Source organism: Salvelinus alpinus, chromosome 36 (genome assembly GCF_045679555.1).
Source record: "Salvelinus alpinus chromosome 36, SLU_Salpinus.1, whole genome shotgun sequence".
In the NCBI taxonomy this organism is placed as follows: Eukaryota; Metazoa; Chordata; class Actinopteri; order Salmoniformes; family Salmonidae; genus Salvelinus; species Salvelinus alpinus.
This window is the reverse complement of record NC_092121.1, coordinates 11,136,397-11,157,648: the sequence shown is the minus strand read 5'-3', so window position 1 is coordinate 11,157,648 and position 21,252 is coordinate 11,136,397. Positions and strand designations below refer to the sequence as shown.

General features: G+C 40.2%; 5 protein-coding genes across 5 annotated transcripts; 3 read left to right on the top strand and 2 right to left on the bottom strand.

Annotated features, from left to right (window-relative positions):
- Nucleotides 1-439: 439 nt before the first annotated feature.
- On the top strand, nt 440-1,852 carry LOC139565351 (hemoglobin subunit beta-like). Its single transcript, XM_071385622.1, has 3 exons — nt 440-635; nt 849-1,071; nt 1,211-1,852. Exons 1-3 carry the CDS (start codon nt 544-546, stop codon nt 1,391-1,393), a joined length of 498 nt encoding a protein of 165 aa, XP_071241723.1. The 5' UTR covers nt 440-543; the 3' UTR covers nt 1,394-1,852.
- Nucleotides 1,853-8,713: 6,861 nt separating this feature from the next.
- On the bottom strand, nt 8,714-10,559 carry LOC139565359 (hemoglobin subunit alpha-like). The gene is made up of 3 exons (XM_071385631.1): nt 9,438-10,559; nt 9,028-9,235; nt 8,714-8,918 (listed from the first exon to the last, which is right to left on the bottom strand). Exons 1-3 carry the CDS (start codon nt 9,530-9,532, stop codon nt 8,790-8,792), a joined length of 432 nt encoding a protein of 143 aa, XP_071241732.1. The 5' UTR covers nt 9,533-10,559; the 3' UTR covers nt 8,714-8,789.
- A 516-nt stretch (nt 10,560-11,075) lies between these two features.
- Nucleotides 11,076-12,115, top strand: LOC139565354 (hemoglobin subunit beta-1-like). Its single transcript, XM_071385626.1, has 3 exons — nt 11,076-11,316; nt 11,543-11,765; nt 11,919-12,115. The coding sequence occupies exons 1-3, from the start codon at nt 11,225-11,227 to the stop codon at nt 12,045-12,047; spliced, it is 444 nt and encodes a 147-aa protein (XP_071241727.1). The 5' UTR covers nt 11,076-11,224; the 3' UTR covers nt 12,048-12,115.
- Nucleotides 12,116-16,885: 4,770 nt separating this feature from the next.
- Nucleotides 16,886-17,829, bottom strand: LOC139565362 (hemoglobin subunit alpha-4-like). The gene is made up of 3 exons (XM_071385634.1): nt 17,643-17,829; nt 17,225-17,432; nt 16,886-17,134 (listed from the first exon to the last, which is right to left on the bottom strand). Exons 1-3 carry the CDS (start codon nt 17,735-17,737, stop codon nt 17,006-17,008), a joined length of 432 nt encoding a protein of 143 aa, XP_071241735.1. The 5' UTR covers nt 17,738-17,829; the 3' UTR covers nt 16,886-17,005.
- Nucleotides 17,323-20,588, top strand: LOC139565353 (hemoglobin subunit beta-like). The gene is made up of 4 exons (XM_071385625.1): nt 17,323-17,455; nt 19,615-19,815; nt 19,992-20,214; nt 20,354-20,588. The coding sequence occupies exons 2-4, from the start codon at nt 19,724-19,726 to the stop codon at nt 20,483-20,485; spliced, it is 447 nt and encodes a 148-aa protein (XP_071241726.1). The 5' UTR covers nt 17,323-17,455; nt 19,615-19,723; the 3' UTR covers nt 20,486-20,588.
- The last annotated feature ends 664 nt before the right edge of the window (nt 20,589-21,252 follow it).

The window sequence follows — 21,252 nt, the reverse complement described above, 5'->3', positions numbered from 1 at the left end:
AATAAAGATAATATTGCAATTCATTGTGAATATTTCAACGATAAATAAAAATAAAATGTAGGGCTAAATAACTTTTTTTCCTGAGATAATTGGCATTAAAGTTCCGAACCTTCATTGGGTTGAATGGTGTCAGATACTATTTTGAACTTAAAACAATATGAATTGTGGTATTAAGAACTATATGTAGTATGTAGAGAACATTGAATAGAACAAGGCTATGTCAATAACTACATTTTGACAAAAATGCCGATGAAGGCTAATCATGACTTGTTTATTCCATCCATAATCATTTGAATTTGGCAACGCCTAAATGACCAAGCATTATCTTTAAAGGTGGGATGAAGTTGACACAATGACGATATGTGCCACACTCGAGGACCTTGCCCCCTCAAGACGTTCATCCAATCATTTTTCATTTTCTGTGTTCTGTTCAGGGCGGAGATACTGAACATCAATAAATTGGACGTCGCAGGAGACAAAAAGCTCAGGGGTCCCTTGTAACATTTTGCAAGTACCAACGGAAATCCACAAACAAACGTCAACATGGTCGACTGGACAGATGCTGAGCGCAGTGCCATCGTAGGCCTGTGGGGAAAGATCAGCGTGGATGAGATCGGACCCCAGGCCCTGGCCAGGTACATTCTTATAATATTTATGTAGACATCATTAAATAATAACACGATAATAGGCTACCTACCTAAATAACTCAAAACAAACCTCGTTCTATACCCAGGATATATTAGCACTAATTGTGCAGTAGGAAACCGCGGTGTTCACCTTTGGTGCGATACAGACCATATTGATTGTGAAGTATAATTGTAATGGCAGCCTGTTTTATTTCTTTTTAGACTTCTGATCGTGTCTCCATGGACTCAGAGACACTTTAGCACCTTCGGCAACCTGTCCACACCCGCTGCCATCATGGGTAACCCCGCCGTGGCCAAGCACGGAAAGACCGTGATGCACGGACTGGACAGAGCTGTGCAGAACCTGGATGACATCAAGAACACCTATGCTGCAATGAGTGTGATGCACTCCGAGAAACTGCACGTGGATCCCGATAACTTCAGGGTGAGTATTACACTTTAGCAAACTGAAACAAAATACAAAAATACATCGTCTTATGAATTAAATAGCGTTATGAGCCGATGTAAAGCTTATTCCAATATTACATTCTCCATCTGGTTCCTTTACCGTCCACTCTCCACAGCTACTCGCCGACTGCATCACCGTGTGTGTGGCCGCCAAGCTCGGTCCAAGCTCAGAACTCCAGTCCGTTAGGCTGGAAGCTCTACATTTAAAAGCATTTATCTTTTTGAAGTATTGTTTATGGAAAACGCTCTCCTGTACTGATGGTACAAGGTTTCTTCACTCTAAAAATTGGGGAATGTGAATGAAAGAAACTGTTTTGATTATGGTTTTCATACACATACTTTGTCCATAATCTAGAGGCCTATGGGATATTCAATGATGAAGCAAGGAAAGAGGATGGCAGATGTGATCTGCATAACATACCAATACCAATCCGCCATCTGTGTCACGACTTCCGCCGAAGTTGGTCCCTCTCCTTGTTCGGGCGGCGTTCGGCGGTCGAAGTCACCGACCTTCTAGCCATCACTGATCCTCTTTTCATTTTCCTTTGGTTTTGTCTCATCTTCCAACACACCTGGTTAATCCCATCAATTACATGTTGTGTATTTAACCCTCTGTTCCCCCTCATGTCCTTGTCGGTGATTGTTTATTGTAAGTGCTTGTGCACGTCTGTCCTGGTGTGCGTTGGGTTATGTACCCATTTATTTGATTTATTCTGTTTTCTGGTGGGTTTTGTTAATAAACTGAGCCGTTGGAAACAGCTATTTCTCTCCTGCGTCTGACTACTCTGCCGCCAGTTCGCACCCTTACAATCTGCACCCAAGCCTTCAACATATTCTTATAGCCTACATATTCTTACCTCTTTGTTGATTGGTATCCATTGAATTGCGTCCATTTTCTGTTTTAGAAAGATTTGCACAAATATGAAAAGATAGCTCATCATAAAACAATATACATTTAGATCATACAAGGGACAAACCTTACCTTAAATTGAGGAGATCTTTACATTTTTCAGATAAGTGCCGTCTCCTGCTTCCCTTTCAAATCCAAATGTTTCAGTTGGGCAGTTAGGTTCCTGCACGAACCCCCACCAACTAGAGAGGTTCCTCGATGAACCCCACCTCTTATGGGGTTCTTGGAAGAACCTTTTGGGGGCCATTTTTAGTGCCCAGAGGTTATATCTATTGGACTTGGGGCACTGCTGAGAGTTTCAAAATATTTAGATTTTTTTTATTCTGCTTTGCCACTAACATCATAATAAACACTGAGAACTAAAATATTGTGTTATTGTTATGGATATTATTATTAATGAGAAAAATAACTGGGGAGGGGCGGTAGTTCAAGAATGTACCCCAAAAGGTTATTTGAGGATCCATTAAAAGGGGTTCTTTGAAGAACCCTTTTAAAGTGTTCTTCAAAGAACTTATAGGGGTTCCCCAACAGTTTCAATTTGAAGAAACCTTAAAGGGTACTTCAGGAACCTTTTATTTTTAGAGTGTAGTTAGGCCTTCAGAGGGTTCAAATTAGTGATACAGGCCTAAACCTAGGGCTACATATCTTCCAGTTTGAAATCAAAATGATTTCATAAAACGTGGACAAATATTAGCGAATTTTAAAGGGATATATAGGCCTAAATATATTTAGATATTTATATTCTTTGTTTTTAGATATTTAGATATTGGTTTCCTTACAAAATAATGCAACACAGTCTCACATTCAATTCGCTCATATATGTACAAAATGTATTTCAGCAGATTTCGTGCGTTTTTGTGCATTTTTGGGGTGTTTTGGGGTGGTTCAATTCGTTTGAAAATACACGAATTTCTGTGCTACTTAATTCGTGCGAAAAGACACAAATTTAACCAGTAGGTGACACACAAGCCGTTGCAACAACCATGTAGACGCGATAATTTGTATTTCATTTTTGTTCTTCTTAATGGCTAATTCAACGTCATGAATATACAGAAATGTTGTCTTTGTTTAACCATGTTTTAAAATGTGTCGTTGTATGCCTATATGTACTGTTTTAGACTTGCTGAACAGAATTTTTGAGAAAAGACTTAATTCGTGGGAAATATTGTTTTATTAATGCCAATGCTGTTTTCTGTGCTTGATTTCGCTTAATACTTTGGATACTGGTGCACTTGTAATCAGAACGCCTTTTTGTCATGTAGGCAACCATACACGATTTTCTTCATAACCCATTTCATATTTCGTGGAGCCTAAATTACACCATTTTCTTCATAATGCATGTATTACATGTTAATGTAAAATAATGAATTATGTTGGCTTACACTTATGGCCTTTCCAAGGCCTTTCCATACCTTAAGGGAACATTTTAGCACTCGCCATATGGTTAGTGAGAAACGCCACATTGCAAATGTAAGGTCCCTTACTAGACGTCCTGCAACGTTTCTAAAATTCGCGGACGGCGTCGGGCCGTGCGCGGGGGAGAGATCTTTCAGGAAGTCATCAAACTAAATCTCTCGGACGTTCGGTTTCCGTTTTATAAAAATAACACATTTTGGTCATTTTTCCGCAGTCTAGGAAATTCCCGACAGAGGGAAAATAAATAATATTGCAAATGCACAAGCACATTGCAAATGCATGTGGCCTTTTCTCCTAAACGGAAAATATTTCGAAGACGTAATGGACAGTTGGCCCCGAACAAGATGGCGTCGAGGCCTCAACGCTTTTTGAGTTATGGCCATTTTTCTGGGATTAAAGGTCAAAAACGTAAAGTAGGGTGCTAATTTGACCGCTTCACGTCAAAGTACATAAGCATACGGTGTCAGGAAAAAAAGAACCAGACATTTATCTATCGTAATTTAAGAGAAATCGTACATTGACAAATTGGTCATGTTCACAAAAAGGAGTAAAAAAAAAAAGAAAGTTACAGATCCAGTTGCAGTGTGTTCAGACGAACATTTTTTAAGTGGGTCTCGAAGCTCTGCCACTGCATCGCAGTGCTAGCTGCGCCACCAGAGTCTCTGGGTTCGCGCCCAGGCTCTGCCGCAGCCGGCCGCGACCGGGAGGTCCGTTGGCCTAGCGTCGTCCGGGTTAGGGAGGGTTTGGCCGGTAGGGATATCCTTGTCTCATCGCGCTCCAGCGACTCCTGTGGCGGGCCGGGGGCAGTGCGCGCTAGCCAAGGGGACCATGTGTACGGTGTTTCCTCCGACACATTGGTGCGGCTGGCTTCCGGGTTGGAGGCGCGCTGTGTTAAGAAGCAGTGCGGCTTGGTTGGGTTGTGCTTCGGAGGACGCGTGGCTTTCGACCTTCGTCTCTCCTGAGCCCATACGGGAGTTGTAGCGATGAGACAAGATAGTAATTACTAGCGATTGGATACCACGAAGAAAAGGGGATAAAAGGATGGAGTGAAAAAGTACGGTGCTTAAAGACACACAAAGCCTGCAATGGCATTGCCATTATCTCCAGGCCGTGCCGAGTTCAACGAGATGCCCCGCTTGACCGTAGCTAGCTCGGTCTGAGTGCAGCGACAGGGACAAGAAGAAGGACCCAAATGACCCTTTGACCTCAATTTCATATTTTTTTGCTTTTGGGAGACAGAGAGAGAACCGTTAAGGTTAGAAGCACAATTTGACCTCAGGAACGTTCCTAAGGTCCTCCCGATCTGTGCAAGCCTAACATTGACCGTGTGGCATTAACCCTTAATAGTTAAAAGAAGGTGTTTACATCAAACAGTTTACAATGACATGTCTCCCCATAGGAATACATTGCCTGCTCCCCTAAATTCAACCTGAAGCCTATGTGGGTTAATAATGCCTTATGAACCTGTCTTCGATGACAATCCATCAGGCCACTATGAGGTCTACCTGTGTCGATTCTAAGCTTCCTGTAGCAACCGGAAGTGGTTAAATCACCCTAAAAGTGTTTGCCATACCCAACCTGCAGTTTGAGAGAAATAGTGCATTCAACCCTATGTAAATCAGTGAGTTCTTAAAGACTTAAAACTCAGGATTCTGTAAAAGCCCACTCCAATGAGGATATGTGTTTAGGTTCAGCTTCCTGTGCCAACCGGAAGTGCCATAATTGATGTCAAAAGGGCTGTTTCGAAGGGTTAAAAAAGTCAAATCTTTCCAAAACTTAATATATGTGAATAGGCAACCCTCATGAACTGTAAATCAGTCATTCATCCCATCAGATTTCAAGGGAAAATTTACACACCCACACAGAAAGGATGGAGTGACACACTGAGGGGCTTAGAGGCAGACAGTGCCTGCAATAGTTACTTTTGTTTGAACTTTTAAAGAACCGTCAGACCTAGAGTTCTGAAACTTTACAAACCTGTTCTAGAGCTCAGGTCAATTAAGCACGGTGAGTTATGTGGCTCTAGAAGGTTCTCGGACCGATAAAAAGCCTCGGTGCATTTGCATTGACTTCAATTCATTTTGAGCATTACAAAATGGTGACATTTAGAAAAGTCCCAGAGTTGCAAGACTAGGTGCATTGAAACCGGCTCGGCCCATAGAGACGGACCCCAACATTTCTGTCCGATAGCTCATTCAAGGACCCCGTAGCAAGGCATGGAAAAAAGTGGAATTTCAGCACCAATTAAGGTTTTGCTCGGGCACCGAATGACCTATCGAGCCGAAACTTGGGATTCGAGGTCGCCTCACATAGGGCTAAACATAATGTGAAAACTGGACCCGCAGCTAGAACATAACTACGTATTATTTGTTTTATTATGGTTTAAATGGAAGGCGCTGTGAATTTTGGGCCTGCTCTGAAATATGTGATAGTTGGCTTCTAAACGAGTTGGAAAAAGTGAGTTTGGAGTCAGATGGTATCAGTTTGGTGTCTGAAAATATCTAATTGGCTGATGGACACTGACTTGCTAGTTGACTTTTGTGCATTTGCAATATGTTTCAACAGTGAAAAACCACCAAAATAGCATTCTGAAATCACCACTAAAAATGACATCACCATAGCTGTGCCGAGTTCAACGAGATGCCCCGCTTGACCGTAGCTTGCTCGGTCTGAGCGCAGCGACAGTGACAAGAAGATGACCCTTGACCTACATTTCAAGTCTTTTGCTTTTGGGAGACAGAGAGAGAACTGTTAAGGTTTAGAAGCACAATTTGACCTCAGGAACGTTCCTAAGGTCTCTGTGCAAGCCTAACATTGACCGTGTGGCATTAACCCTAAACAGTTAAAAGAAGGTGTTTACATCAAACAGTTTACAATGACATCTCACCCCATAGGAACACATTGCCTGCACCCCTAAATTCAACCTGAAGCCTATGTGGGTTATGAATGTCTTATGAACCTGTCTTCAATGACAATCCATCAAGCCACTATGAGGTCTACCTGTGTTGATTCTAAGCTTCCTGGAGCAACCGGAAGTGATAAAATCACCCTAAAAGTGTTTTGCCATACCCAACCAGCAGTTTGTGATATATAGTGCATTCAACCCTGTGTAAATCAGTCCGTTCTTAACGTATAGACTTAAAACAGGATTCTGTAAAAGCATACCCCGATCAGGATATGTATTTACTTATAGCTTCCTGTGCCAACCGGAAGTGCCTTAAAATGGGGTCATAGGTGCTGTTTCGAAGGTTTAAAAAAGTCAGATCTTTCCAAAACTTTAAATGTGTGAATCGGTCAACCCTCATGAACTGTAAATCAGTAATTTCGCTAAACAGATGTCAAAGAAAAGCTCTCTCACACACACACACACACACACACACACACACACACACACACATTATATAAGTTGAGGTCCTAATACGATCTCAAAAACGAGAACACACACACACACACACACACACACACACACACACACACACACACACACACACACACACACACACACACACACACACACACACACACACACACACACACACACACACACACACAGCAAGGATGGAGTGAAAAAGTATGGTGCTTAAAGACACACAGAGCCTTAAATGCTTTTAGGGGGGATCCAGACTTCCATACCCGCTCTGGGAGCGCTATACTACCGCCCCAAATCAATGGGTGCTGGCCTGAGTGATTTATGGAGGTTTTCAAAAAATATTCTGTTTTTTCTTCTGGAAAATATTTTATGTTTTTTCTTCTCGAGTCAATGGCCTGAGTGATTTATGGAGGTTTTCAAAAAATATTCTAAGTCCAAACTTTTCATGCACCTGGTATTTTTTTGGGGTTACCAGGCGTCATTTTTCAAAGCGGTTGAAATTGCTTTTAGGGGGCATCCAGAGTGTCACATGACCGGATGAGGTAACTATTCTTGTTCTTCTTGTAACTTTCCGGTAGGCTAGAAGCTTTCCGGTGTTTTGCTGCTCGACACAGGTCGACGCAGGTATTGCACTTGATTTATCGTTATCGTAACCGTAGGTGCAGCCAAGTGGAAATACGAAAGCTTTCTAGCTATTTCGCACTGACGGTAATTTGAACACAAGAACGTTTCTAGTGAAAAGGTGCTTACACTCAGAGCCATGTATTTACACTCAGCCACCCTAGCCTTATTACGGGTTAACATTTTGGTAATTTTGGTTGGCCAACAAAATGTAAGACTACAATGACTGCATACGTTTCCCCAAATGTTATACGAAAAAAAAATGTTTTGTTATTGATGGACAATGGCAAGGCTGCCATTGTATTTTCAGTTACATTCTGTTCAATAAAAATGGTTTACACGTTTATTTTTTAAGAAATACATGGAACTACAACCGAATAAAACACCATTAACCATCATGCATTGCTTACATTCATTCTATCCTGAAAAGTCTGTTCAGAAAAATCGAAAGCAGTACATATAGGCATAAAACCACAATGTTTTAATAGGGATTAAATAAAGACAATATATATATAACCTCTTATGGTTAAATGGTTAAAAAAAGACAAAATATCTATATATTCATAACGTAAAATAAATAAATACAGGCGATCACGTCTATGGTTGTTGCAACGGCTTGTGTGTCGCCTACTGGTTAAATTCGTGTCTTTTCGCACGAATTAAGTAGCACAGAAATTCGTGTATTTTCGCACGAATTAAGTAGCACAGAAATTCGTGTATTTTCAAACGAATTGAACCACCCCAAAAATGCACAAAAACGCACGAAATCTGCTGAAATACATTTTGTACATATATGCGCGAATTGAATGTGAGGCTGGGCTGGTGTGGTATATACAGAAAAACGCAACGTGTTCGTTTTTCAAAGTCGATTTCACTTCCCCAACCAAATTCACTGCGTTGAAAATACAAAATAGCCTATTCTATTAAGTATCTTGCTGCAAATTACATGGTCATTTTTAAAAGTTTTTTAAATACATATCTGTTCATCTCTGAATAGGTTTTCATTGTGCCTCTACCGTCTTCATATAGCCCATTCAGTTTACCAACCCCTATATGTAACTACTCCATATTCATCAAATATTAAATGAGGTCAGCAATATGCATGTTACACGTATTAGATAGGTTAACCAAAGTTATGGAGGATAACATAGTGAGCTAGTGGATGGTGGACCTAAAGCACCATTTAGTACTTAATCCCTTCCTTTCTTCATTCAATGTATTCAATCTAGATGTGATAGTGATGAAATTCAAATATGACTTTGATGGTGAACTGTGGTGGAATAAGGACACAGAGGACATAACTTCATTCATTGCCTGTTTATTTTGTGATAACAACAGAGCAGGAACTGGAGTCCAATTTTGGACTTGCATGATGGTCTTATCTGTATTTGTCAGCCAGGGCAGCGGACAAGGCTGCAAGGAATTTATCCACAGCAATGTGCACTTCGGGAGTGAACTCCCCAGGGAAGTGAATAGCCAGGGTCACAAGGATGTTGTGGGACAGAATCTGAAAAGTATATTTTCAAAGTTAATATTGAAGGATTAAGCCATAGCAACAGACAGAGTTGATGTCGAGAGTGATCAATATAAAGACAATAGGTTATCTGGGGGCAAACCTTGAAGTTTCCAGGGTCAACGCGCAGCTTGAAGGCGTGCAGATCGCTGAGAGCACTCAGTCCACCCACGAGGTTGTCCATCAGTCCGACAGCATTACCAATTGCACCCATGATGACGCCTCCATGCTTCTTGACTGGGGCAGAGCCGGGGCTCAGGTCTGCCCAGTGGGAGAAGTAGGTCTTAGTCTGGGGGTAAGCCGTCAGCATCCTGCAAAGGAAGGTACAGAATAGTTCCTATTATAGGTCTTTGTATTAGATGCTGAACTTCTAAGCTTTACGCATATCGTTTTTCTCCCATCGTCTGTCTACAATGTAATGAAAGTAGTTGACTTAATGTTAAAATGCACATAGGCCGCTGTCAGCAGGTTAAACACAACCATTCTCATCATTCTTTCATTAACAAGGCTCACCTTCCCAAAGCCTCAGCGCCGATGACATCTGCCTTTCCACTAATCTTGCCCCAGAAGGCCTTGACCACAGATTTGTCCTTTGCTGTCAGACTCATTTTGCTCCTTATTGATTGACGTGTGTTAAATCTACGAGAAATGAACTGAAGATGACTGCCTATACAACTAGGTCCTTTATATTAAAGTAGAGCGGCAGACACGCCCAGCTACTAGGGTACACTCCCCCTACACTGCAACCATCTTGGTCAAAATCCAACAGTAAGATCTGTTTATCAAATATTAAGCTTTTTTTGTGGCTTATCAAATATTAAGTTAGACTTTTTATATTAAAAACTTCAATAAGATGTCAGAGGGCTATGTTTCTAATAATATCCATCATTCATTTTGTTCTTTTGCGCAATGCATATTAATTGTAGGCCTACCAGATGCAACAATTTTACAATTTGATTGATAAAGATTATTATTTTTGTTGCATAAAACGTATTATTTCAGTGTAATCAAGCGTATATTTCCAATATTATATTGTGTTGCAGCTGCTTTTGCCAAAATAGCCAAATATTTCATTTAATAGTGAATTGGCAATTTGATTTTATATCCTAAATAACGTTAAATAATAATTTTGGCGTTTATGAAATATTAAGTTTGAATTTCCATATTAAACCCTTCAATAAGATATGGCTATGTTTCTAATAATATCCATCATTAGGGCCTAATTAACTTTTTGTTTCTTTTTGTAGCCTACAATTTTATATTCTGAATGTACTGTAACATAATGCATTTAAATCAATTGCACCAGATGAAAAAGATGTCAACTATTTTTTTATTTTTTTTATAAAGATAATTATTACTATTTTTTTTTTCGTTGCATAAAGGGACATCTTTCAGAGTAGCCTAATCGAGCATATATTTCCAATAAGTTAATTCAAAAGATAAAGCTTCTTTTGCCAAAATATACAATTATTTCATTAATAGTTCATTGGCTATTTGAAATTGTATTGGCCTAGATTATGACGCAAACTTTGTTCTATCCTACATAATGTTAAATAATTAAAGGTAGGCTAAATATATATTTTAAAAAGTCAGAGGAAGACAGAGGTCATGCGAGGACATGGGTACACACCTATCTGCAAATAATACAGGACATTCCTGCTTATCATTTTTAATGTCTTGAAATTAATCACTTAAAATGGGCGGAACGGTCTGAATACCCCGATAAAAAAAAGGCAGGCGTCATTTTGTCGTAGATAAGAAACTGTGCCAAATAGTAGGCCGGAATTGGCTGGAATTATCACATGTTCCTAATTCATATTTGTTTTTATTGATTGCGTCTTTCTATTTTTTCATTTGTATAGCCTTATACACTGCAATGAAGGACATGTAATCTTCGGAAGCGTTTTGCCATAACCTTGCTTTTATTCTTGCATCAGTTGGATAAATTACAACTGTTTTAGATAGTGATCATGCGAATTTTGAAACGTTGGTAATCTAGAAAATTGTATATGCCTATTTACATATGCTTCCAGCTTTTAGGATCTAACCTACAGACTTGATTCTGTAACAACTAATAAATGAACATTACTGTTTAACAGATAAATTATTAGAATTGATGTCATCAAGTTCGAGAGCTGAAGCGCTCACTTGGCCAATACTAATCTTTACCAGAGCCAATCATATGCGCCGCCTCCAGTGGGCGGAGTGCACTCATAAATATAAGTTGCAGACAAAGTGTCTCCCTACACAAGACAATTTGTTTTATCTTGTTGCAAAACCGGAAAACAAACACTGACAACATGGTTGACTGGACAGACGCCGAGAAGAGCACCATCAGTGCTGTCTGGGGCAAAGTAGATATCAATGAGGTCGGACCACTGGCTCTGGCAAGGTAGGTCATGGCTTCAGCCTCATTCAAATATATCATCTAATATAGTTTATAGTGGAGATGATCATGAGTAATTATAACAATATTATACTTGTCCTGTTATCTTATCATTACTATTAATATTGAGTTGTTATTAAGTTTGAATGGCGCATATTAGATTATTAACTAGGCATATAATTGAAATAGATTTGAAAATAATCCACATATTTCGGGGTTCTTGCAATGACAGAGTCCTGATCGTCTACCCCTGGACTCAGCGTTATTTCGGCTCTTTCGGAGATGTGTCCACTCCCGCAGCAATCATGGGCAACCCCAAAGTTGCTGCTCACGGCAAGGTCGTGTGTGGAGCTCTGGATAAAGCTGTGAAGAACATGGGCAACATCTTGGCCACATACAAGTCACTGAGCGAGACCCACGCCAACAAACTCTTCGTTGACCCCGACAATTTCAGGGTATGCCTTCTGTCTTGAGAAATAGGCTTATATTTTAGGCTTTACTGATGTAAGCCTACACACATAACAATCAGAGCAACACGTCTAATTCCAAAAGTAAAACAAAACCGTCAGTCTTATTTAACATCTTCCTCCTTTGTCTTTTGTCTACAGGTGTTGGCTGAGGTCCTCACAATTGTCATTGCCGCCAAGTTCGGAGCCGCTTTCACTCCTGAAATCCAGGCAACCTGGCAGAAGTTCATGAAAGTGGTTGTCGCCGCAATGGGCAGTCGGTACTTCTAAATGCACCCCAGACAAGTTATTATGTTCTGACATCCCTGCCTGAGTGAAAATAAAGACATCGACACAAACCATTGTATTTTTTTTAGAGGGGGGACAGTCCACGACAAATTCTTAACATTAACAGACCACTAATAGACCAGCCGGCGTGCATGGCTAGATGTTTTCTTTGCCCTTCCGCGTCACTTCAATTACAGAAGATCTCTGCTAAACATCTTGATTCTGTCTGTGACTGCGGATAACATCAGAACGAAGCTGACTACAAAAAAAATAGCCGAAGTATCTGCAATTGTTATAAACAAGTGTAGGATACAATTATGCTTCAAATGAAAACCGAGATGACTGTATTAAAACATATCCATTATATGCCCATGTATGTAGGCTATTTCAATCATATTGAACTCAATTTCATGTTCAATCAATTGATTTATATTGCCACTAGGCTATGTACTTTTTGCCTCAATGTTTCCATGATGTGTGACATGCGCGCAATGATGTGCTCGATCTGTGATTTAGTCCATTATTGCAAAGCATAAGAAGCCAAATCAATAGGCTATTTGCAGACATAGTCAAAGTGATTGCCTACACAACCTAGGTTTACCTGTAGTCAAGTCTGTGATTTGGTCAAATATTCGTATGGGGCCACAATGTCTCCTGACCGCTCCTGTCTCATCCTCCAGTATTTATGCTGCAGTAGTTTGTGTCGGGGTCTGATTTAGCTGTAGTATTTCTCCTGTCTTATCCGGTGTCCTGTGTGAATTTAAGTATGCTCTCTCTCTCGGGGGACCTGAGCCCTAGGACCATGCCTCAGGACTACCTGGCATGATGACTCCTTGCTGTCCCCAGTCCACCTGGCCATGCTGCTGCTCCAGTTTCAACTGTTCTGCCTGCGGCTATGGAACCCTGACCTATTCACCGGACGTGCTACCTATCCCAGACCTGCTGTTCTCAACTCTCTAGAGACAGCAGGAGCAGTAGAGATACTCTGAATGATCGGCTATGAAAAGCCAACTTACTCCTGAGGTGCTGACCTGTTGCACCCTCGACAACCACTGTGATTATTATTATTTGACCCTGCTGGTCATATATGAACATTTGAACATCTTGGCCATGTTCTGTTATAATCTCCACCCGGCACAGACAGAAGAGGACTGGCCACCCCTCATAGCCTGGTTCCTCTCTAGGTTTTTTCCGAGGTTCTGGCCTTTCTCGGGAGTTTTTCCTAGCCACCGTGTTTCTACACCTGCATTGCTTGCTGTTTGGGGTTTTGGGCTGGGTTTCTGTACAGCACTTTGTGACATCAGCTGATGTAAGAAGGGCTTTATAAATACATGTGATTTGATTTGATTTGAAGGAAAGGGTGTGATATGTGAGTATGTGAGTGAGACAGCGAGCAGGTGTTGCGCGTATGTGTGAGTGTGTGTGCAAGTGTGTGAAACAGAAGAGGTGTGTGTGAGAATGGTGGAGGGGGAGGTAAGGATAGGACATGGTGAAGAGGTGGGTTCTTAGGCGGGACTGAAAGATGATGATGGACTCAGAGTCACGGATGGCTGTAGGGAGGGCATTCCAGAGCCCTGAAACTCTGGAGCTTGGACCTGGGGATGACAAGGTGGCCAACTGTGGTTGAGGGGAGAGAGCATGAGGGCTGGTACTGTAGGAGAGAAGGTCAGAGAGGTATAATCTCTGAACGGTTTCAAAATGCCTACCTGTTGAATATCCTTATGTCTACAGCAAATAAATGTATCGGAAGAGTGGAGTGCAAAATTGAAAGAAATGTATTTAATGGAAAAATCACCCATAAAATAAATCTGAAGACAGATGTAGACTAAACATTGGATGTAGGCTAAACATTGGATGTAGGCTAAACATTGGATGTAGACTAAACATTGGATGTAGGCTAAACATTGGATGTAGGCTAACATTGGATGTAGACTAAACATTGGATGTAGGCTAAACATTGGATGTAGGCTAAACATTGGATGTAGGCTAAACATTGGATGTAGCCTAACATTGGATGTAGGCTAAACATTGGATGTAGGCTAACATTGGATGTAGGCTAAACATTGGATGTAGGCTAACATTGGATGTAGGCTAAACATTGGATGTAGGCTAAACATTGGATGTAGGCTAAACATTGGATGTAGGCTAAACATTGGATGTAGGCTAAACATTGGATGTAGGCTAAACATTGGATGTAGGCTAACATTGGATGTAGGCTAAACATTGGATTTAGGCTAAACATTGGATTTAGGCTAAACATTGGAACTGCTCCAATATTATTGTGTAGACATGACTTATTAGTCTTAAAGCAACCAAACATTTGTGAATGTTATATTTTAGTTTTTGCATTGATTTCATTATTACTTTATTTACTTTAGTTTCTTAATTCTATAGTTATATTGTTTGTTGTATAGCCTGTTGGTATCTCAGACGACCAGAACCTTAATAATAATCCCCATACTTACTTCACAAACAATAATTCTACTAGTTAACTGAACGGACACCTAGTAGGATACTGACACTCCGCGGTGGTCGTGAATGGGTATGAGGGCTGGACACGCCGCGACCCAGACCCTACTGTTGTCTATTACACTTACTAATTTCACTTGAATGACCCTCCGAATAGGAATTGGAAGTTAGAAAATGATGTTGCCAATCTTATTGGTTTAAGAATTGTTCCGACTTCAAAAGCACTTGAACACAATCATGTTCAACTTCCCATTTTCCCATTTCCCATGAGAATGTGAAGCCAACATAATACTCCATTCAAGTGCTAGTCGGTACTAGGAAACTGACATTTTTGACTTGCTAACTGGTTGAACGCCAGCAGCATACCACCCTGCATACCACTGCTGGCTTGCTTCTGAAGCTAAGCAGGGTTGGTCCTGGTCAGTCCCTGGATGGGAGACCAGGTGCTGCTGGAAGTGGTGTTGGAGGGCCAGTAGGAGGCACTCTTTCCTCTGGTCTAAACAAAAGATCCCAATGCCCCAGGGCAGTGATTGGGGACACTGCTCTGTGTAGGGTGCCGTCTTTCGGATGGGACGTTAAACGGGTGTCCTGACTCTCTGAGGTCATTAAAGATCCCATGGCACTTATCGTAAGAGTAGGGGTGTTAACCCCGGTGTCCTGGCTAAATTCCCAATCTGGCCCTCAACCATCACGGTCACCTAATAATTCCCAGTTTACAATTGGCTCATTCATCCCCCTCCTCTCCCCTGTAACTATTCCCCAGGTCGTTGCTGCAAATGAGAACGTGTTCTCAGTCAACTTACCTGGTAAAATAACGGTAAAAAAAAAAAAAAAAAAAAAAAAACGCGTTACAGTATATAACATGATTGACATGAACGTAATTCATTATTTTACATTAACCTGTTTAACATGTAATAAATGCATTATGAAGAAAACGAAATATGAAATGGGTTATGAAGAAAATCGTGTACTGTTGCCTACACGAAAAAAAGGGCCTTTCTGATTACAAGTGCACCACTATCCCAAAGTATTAAAGTTTTAAGCGAAATCAAGCATAGAAAACAGCATTGGCATTAATAAATAAAAAATCACACGAATTAAGTCGCACGTAAATGTGTGTCTTTTCTCAAAATGTCTGTTCAGCAAGTCTAAAACAGTACATATAGCCATACAACGACACATTTTTAAACATGGTTAAACAAAGACAACATTTTTGTATATTCATAACGTTCAATTAGCCATAAAGAAGAACAAAAATGAAATATAGACTATCGCGTCTATATGGTTGTTGCAATGGCTTTATGTGTAGCCTACTGGTTAAATTCGTGTCTTTTCTCACGAATTAAGCCACACAAAAACTAACGAAAATTCACGAAATTTAAACGCACGAAATTTTCTGAAATGCATTATGTACATATTGAATGTGAGACTCTTGCTTGTTTTTATCGTGGAGAAATCAGATGGAACATCAAACAAAATCATGTTCAATTTCCGATTTGCTCAAATAGATCCTAAATATGTACCGATTTCTCTGGGTTTACGTGTTTTTCAATGTCTCGGTGGGGGTGTTCGGGAAGACTTGCTGTTTGTTTGCTAGCCGATGTGGCCTTCTGTGAAAACCGTGTGTTAGGCTTGAATACGTTTTTAGCGTGTGTCGACATTCCAATAACTCCACTTTAAAATGTTTCAAAATGTAAATTATCTTTATATTAAACTGTACTTCAAGTCAATATATTAAGACACAAATGAAAGCGTATGCCGTTGAATTTCAATATTTGCATGCGGGTAGGAGCTCTCTAAAATGCTGCCATCTTTTTTGGCGGTCCTACACGACTCCTCCTGTTGTTGTTTTTTTAATACATTTGCAAACATTTCTTAAATCCTGTTTTTGATTTGTCATTGTGGGGTATTGTGTGTAGATTTATGAGGGAATAAACGATTTAATAGATATTAAAATAAATATGTAACGTAACAAAATGTGGATAAGGTAAAGGGGTCTGAATTCTTTCCGAATGCACTGTAAATCACAAGACAATGTGAGCAGGGGCTTCATGCACCGCAAAGATCTGAGGGGACACAGTAAGTGAGGATGGCTGTGGGGTGGTCCCTAAATTGAAGAATTTTGACAAGCTTGCTTCTCTAACTTGATTGATAGCCTGAAATGGCTTATTGGTAGATATTTATGAGTTTGGGAGATTGGGAACCCATCTGAGCTAGCTAAAGCCAACTTCATACAATTGCTAAATGGCTAGTAGTACTACAGAGAAAAAATATTATTATCATTATTTCGTTATTTAAGAGGAAAAATATGATGGGGTACGTGCCCCTGTGCCCCCTATGGATAACGAAAATGAAAAACAAACACCTCAGTATGAGTTTAATTTAGCTTTATTGTCAGTGTGTCAATATCGGAAGGACATTACGTTTGAGAAACATGGATGAACGTCTAATTCTGATATAAGACTGTGAGAGCTAGTAGCTCTGATGACAGTTTAGCGGTACTTCTCCGCCAGGGCCAGAGCCAGTTGCTGCAGGAACTTGTCCACGGACAGGTGGATCTCGGGGGTGAATTCCGCAGGGAAGTAGGCGGCAATGACCACAATCAGGTTGTGAGCCAGGATCTGCAAAGCAAAAGGGAAATTGATTATTTCACCTTCACACAGGTAAAAACTCAGATTTTTTTGTGGGTTCTTTGTGTCTTTTTCTCTTACCTTGAAGTTGGTGGGGTCCACCCTCAGCTTGGTGGCGTGCAGTTCACTGAGCTTGCACAAGAAACCAAAGAGATCGTCCAAGTTGCCAACACATTCATCGATCTGATTCATGATGGTGATGCCATGCTTCTTCACTGGAGCGGAACCGGGGGCCACGGAAGCCCAGTGGGAGAAGTAGGCCTTGGTCTGGGGGTAGACGACAAGCATCCTGTCGTGGACATTAGAAATCAGGTGAGACAAAATTCATCTTAAATAATAATTCACACGGTCGGAAATCCCGTCCATATTTTTGCTGAGATAGGCTACGCATTCATAGCTTCCATATAATTGACTGAGGAGTTGTGTTAATAATTTGAATACATGTTCAAGTCTATTTATCTAATTTAGTCTAATTTATCATACATCGTTATGTAATTACCTGGAAAGAGCCTGTTCTCCAATCTCATCGGATTTAGGTAGGATCTTGCCCCAGATGGCCTTCACGTTGGCTTTGTCCTTGGCTGAGAGACTCATAGCTGCGTCTTGTCCGTTAACCCACTTAAATGAAGATGCTGAGAAAAGAAGCGTGTGAGCACAGACTTCTCAGAGGCTGTTTTTATTGAGGCACAAGAAAAGGCACACCCCGATGTAATCTCGGCTCCTCCCCTCATTGGGCATTTTTCCAAGACATGATTCATGTTTTTTTTTTATATGTTATGGAACTGAGCCACTTCGTGTAATGGCCAAAATATGACAATTGCACATAATCGATTTCGTTTGTAAAAATGCTGTCATAACATTGCATGTATTTATTTCATATAGATTGAATAACAAAGTGTTTTTGAAACACTCAATACCTCAATATTTTCTTTACAGTTAAGGTTTAGTCAAACGGTCTAAAATTGCCTATACTCATTGGTGAGTATATGTGATTCTGTACACAAGGCAGTGTTGGGGAGTAGTGGACTACATGTAGTTCAACTAGTAATTTAACTACATTTAGCAGTAGCTTGGTGGGAGTTGATCTACATTGAAATCTAGTTAGGGTTTTCAGTAGTTAACTACTTTTCCCCCCATGTAGCAGCTAACTACTGGAACTACACACTACTTTTTTTGCTAAATAAAATAAAATATGGATGAAGTAGGCAATCATTTACTTTTTTGGTGCATTAGACCTGCCTAATTCTGACTTGAAACATAGTTTTTCTGCTAATAGACTAAAATACACACTGTCAACATTTTACCCCAACGTTCTCTGACTTACAGTTTTTACTCTATTACATTTCAGATTTACATATGATCATTTTTTACGAAGTAGTTTGAATAGTGAACTACTTTGCCATTGTACCTTTATATTTTTCTTAGGGGTAGCTTTAGTGTAGCTTATCTTCTTCCAGTGTGAAGTAATTGCTAACCTGGTAAATTATATTTTCAGAGTAGCTTCCGCAACACTGACAAATAGTTGCAACGTGATTGGATTGGCAACTAGCAACCAAATCAAGACGTGTTGGCTTATATCCAATTTGGCCTATGTAGTCAATATTCACAATTAACACATAAATACTGAGACAAAGTATAGACCTGATAATCGGAAAGGTTTTGTTTTGGTTGCAAAGCGTAGCCTAGGCCTATCACTAAACATTGTAACAATATATAGGTTACGTGCATTGTATTTCAGTGGAGTTAAACAAAAAGCTGTAGTTTCATTGAATGAAATAGGCTAACATCCACATTGAATGGTGTCCAGTTAGAACGTATCAATTCCCCTGATGAAGGCCTATAAAACGACTAGTCACCAACTGACATTTCGATTAATCATTCAAAAAGACCAGAAATATGGAACTTTCAAATGGGTGGGGCCTTCTGAATATGAAGATAAAACACATTGAGTCATGCTCTTTCTTTAATAGTTTACTCCCAATCTAGGCTTTTCTTTTTTTTAAATGAGACCCTAAATAAACACTTACATCAATAATTAGCATTTTATAAAGATAATATTGCAATTCAATGTGAATATTACAACGATAAATGAAAATATAATTTTGTGCTAAATAAGGTTCTATCCTGAGATAATTGGCATTAAAGTTCCGAACCTTCATTGGTTTGAGTGGTGTTAGATATTATTTTGAACTTAAAACAATATGAATTGTGGTATTAAGAACTATATGTAGTATGTAGAGAACATTGAACAGAACAAGGCTATGTCAATAACTACATTTTGACAAAAATGCCGATGAAGGCTAATCATGACTTGTTTATTCCATCCATAATCATTTGAATTTGGCAACGCCTAAATGACCAAGCATTATCTTTAAAGGTGGGATGAAGTTGGCACCATGACGATATGTGACACACTCGAGGACCTTGCCCCCTCAAGACGTTCATCCAATCATTTTCTGTGTTCTGTTCAGGGCGGAGATACGGAACATCAATAAATTGGAAGTCCCAGGAGACAAACAGTTCAGGAATCCCTTGTAACATTTTGCAAGTACCAACGGAAATCAACAAACAAACGTCAACATGGTCGACTGGACAGATGCTGAGCGCAGTGCCATCGTAGGCCTGTGGGGAAAGATCAGCGTGGATGAGATCGGACCCCAGGCCCTGGCCAGGTACATTCTTATAATATTTATGTAGACATCATTAAATAATAACACGATAATAGGCTACCTAGACTATTTAGCACTAATTGCGTAGTTGGAAACCGCGGTGTTCACCTTTGGTGCGATACAGACCATATTGATTGTGAAGTATAATTTTAATGGTAGCCTGTTTTATTTCTTTTTAGACTCCTGATCGTGTCTCCATGGACTCAGAGACACTTTAGCACCTTCGGCAACCTGTCCACACCCGCTGCCATCATGGGTAACCCCGCCGTGGCCAAGCACGGAAAGACCGTGATGCACGGACTGGACAGAGCTGTGCAGAACCTGGATGACATCAAGAACACCTATGCTGCACTGAGTGTGATGCACTCCGAGAAACTGCACGTGGATCCCGATAACTTCAGGGTGAGTATTACACTTTAGCAAACTGAAACAAAATACAAAAATAAATTGTCTTTTGAATTAAATAGCGTTATGAGCCGATGTAAAGCTTATTCCAATATTACATTCTCCATCTGGTTCGTTTACCGTCCACTCTCCACAGCTCCTCGCCGACTGCATCACCGTGTGCGTGGCCGCCAAGCTCGGTCCCGCCGTTTTCAGTGCTGATATTCAGGAAGCCTTCCAGAAGTTCCTGGCTGTCGTTGTGTCCGCTCTTGGCAGACAGTACCACTAGAGCATCAATATGGAAGAGAGATGACACTCCAACTCCAGTCTGTTAGGCTGGAAGCTGTGCCATAGCGACACATACTGAAAATAATAAAATACATTTAAAAGCATTTATCTTTTTGAAGTGTTGTTTTTTATGGTAAATGCTCTCCTGCAATTGCACTGATGGCAAATGGGTTCTAGTTAGACCTTCAGTGGATTCAAATAAGCGATGCCTTGCCTACACATTTTCAAGTTTGAAAAATAAATGATTTCCTAAAACGTGGACAGACGATCACATGTTTTACATTTAGCAGACGCCTCTTATCCAGAGAGTCTGCTGAATTAGAGTTAAGTGCTCAATGGCACGCACGACCTTTCGGTTAACAACACTCTTAACCACTAGGCTACCTGCCGACCATCACATAATGTTTGCTAATTGTAATATGACAACTACAGTATTTTTAAATATTTATTTTCTTTGTTTTAGATATTTAAATATGTATTTCCTTAGAATGACTGCAATCCACTGTCAACAAATGCTTTTACCATTTTTGGACCTAAAAACCCATTTAAGTCAATCTTTTTAGCAACATTTTAAACGTCATAGCCCAATCATGTGAAATTATTTTCAACACATTACTTGAGTAGCCTAACACAATCCATTTAAAATATGATTTTGGAGCCTTGCCCTCACCATCACCGGATTTATCCACAGCAATGTGACAGATCGCGCCGTCTTGCAAAACGAGGGCAACTGATGCAGAGCTTTATTCAAACAAATCCGATAAAATA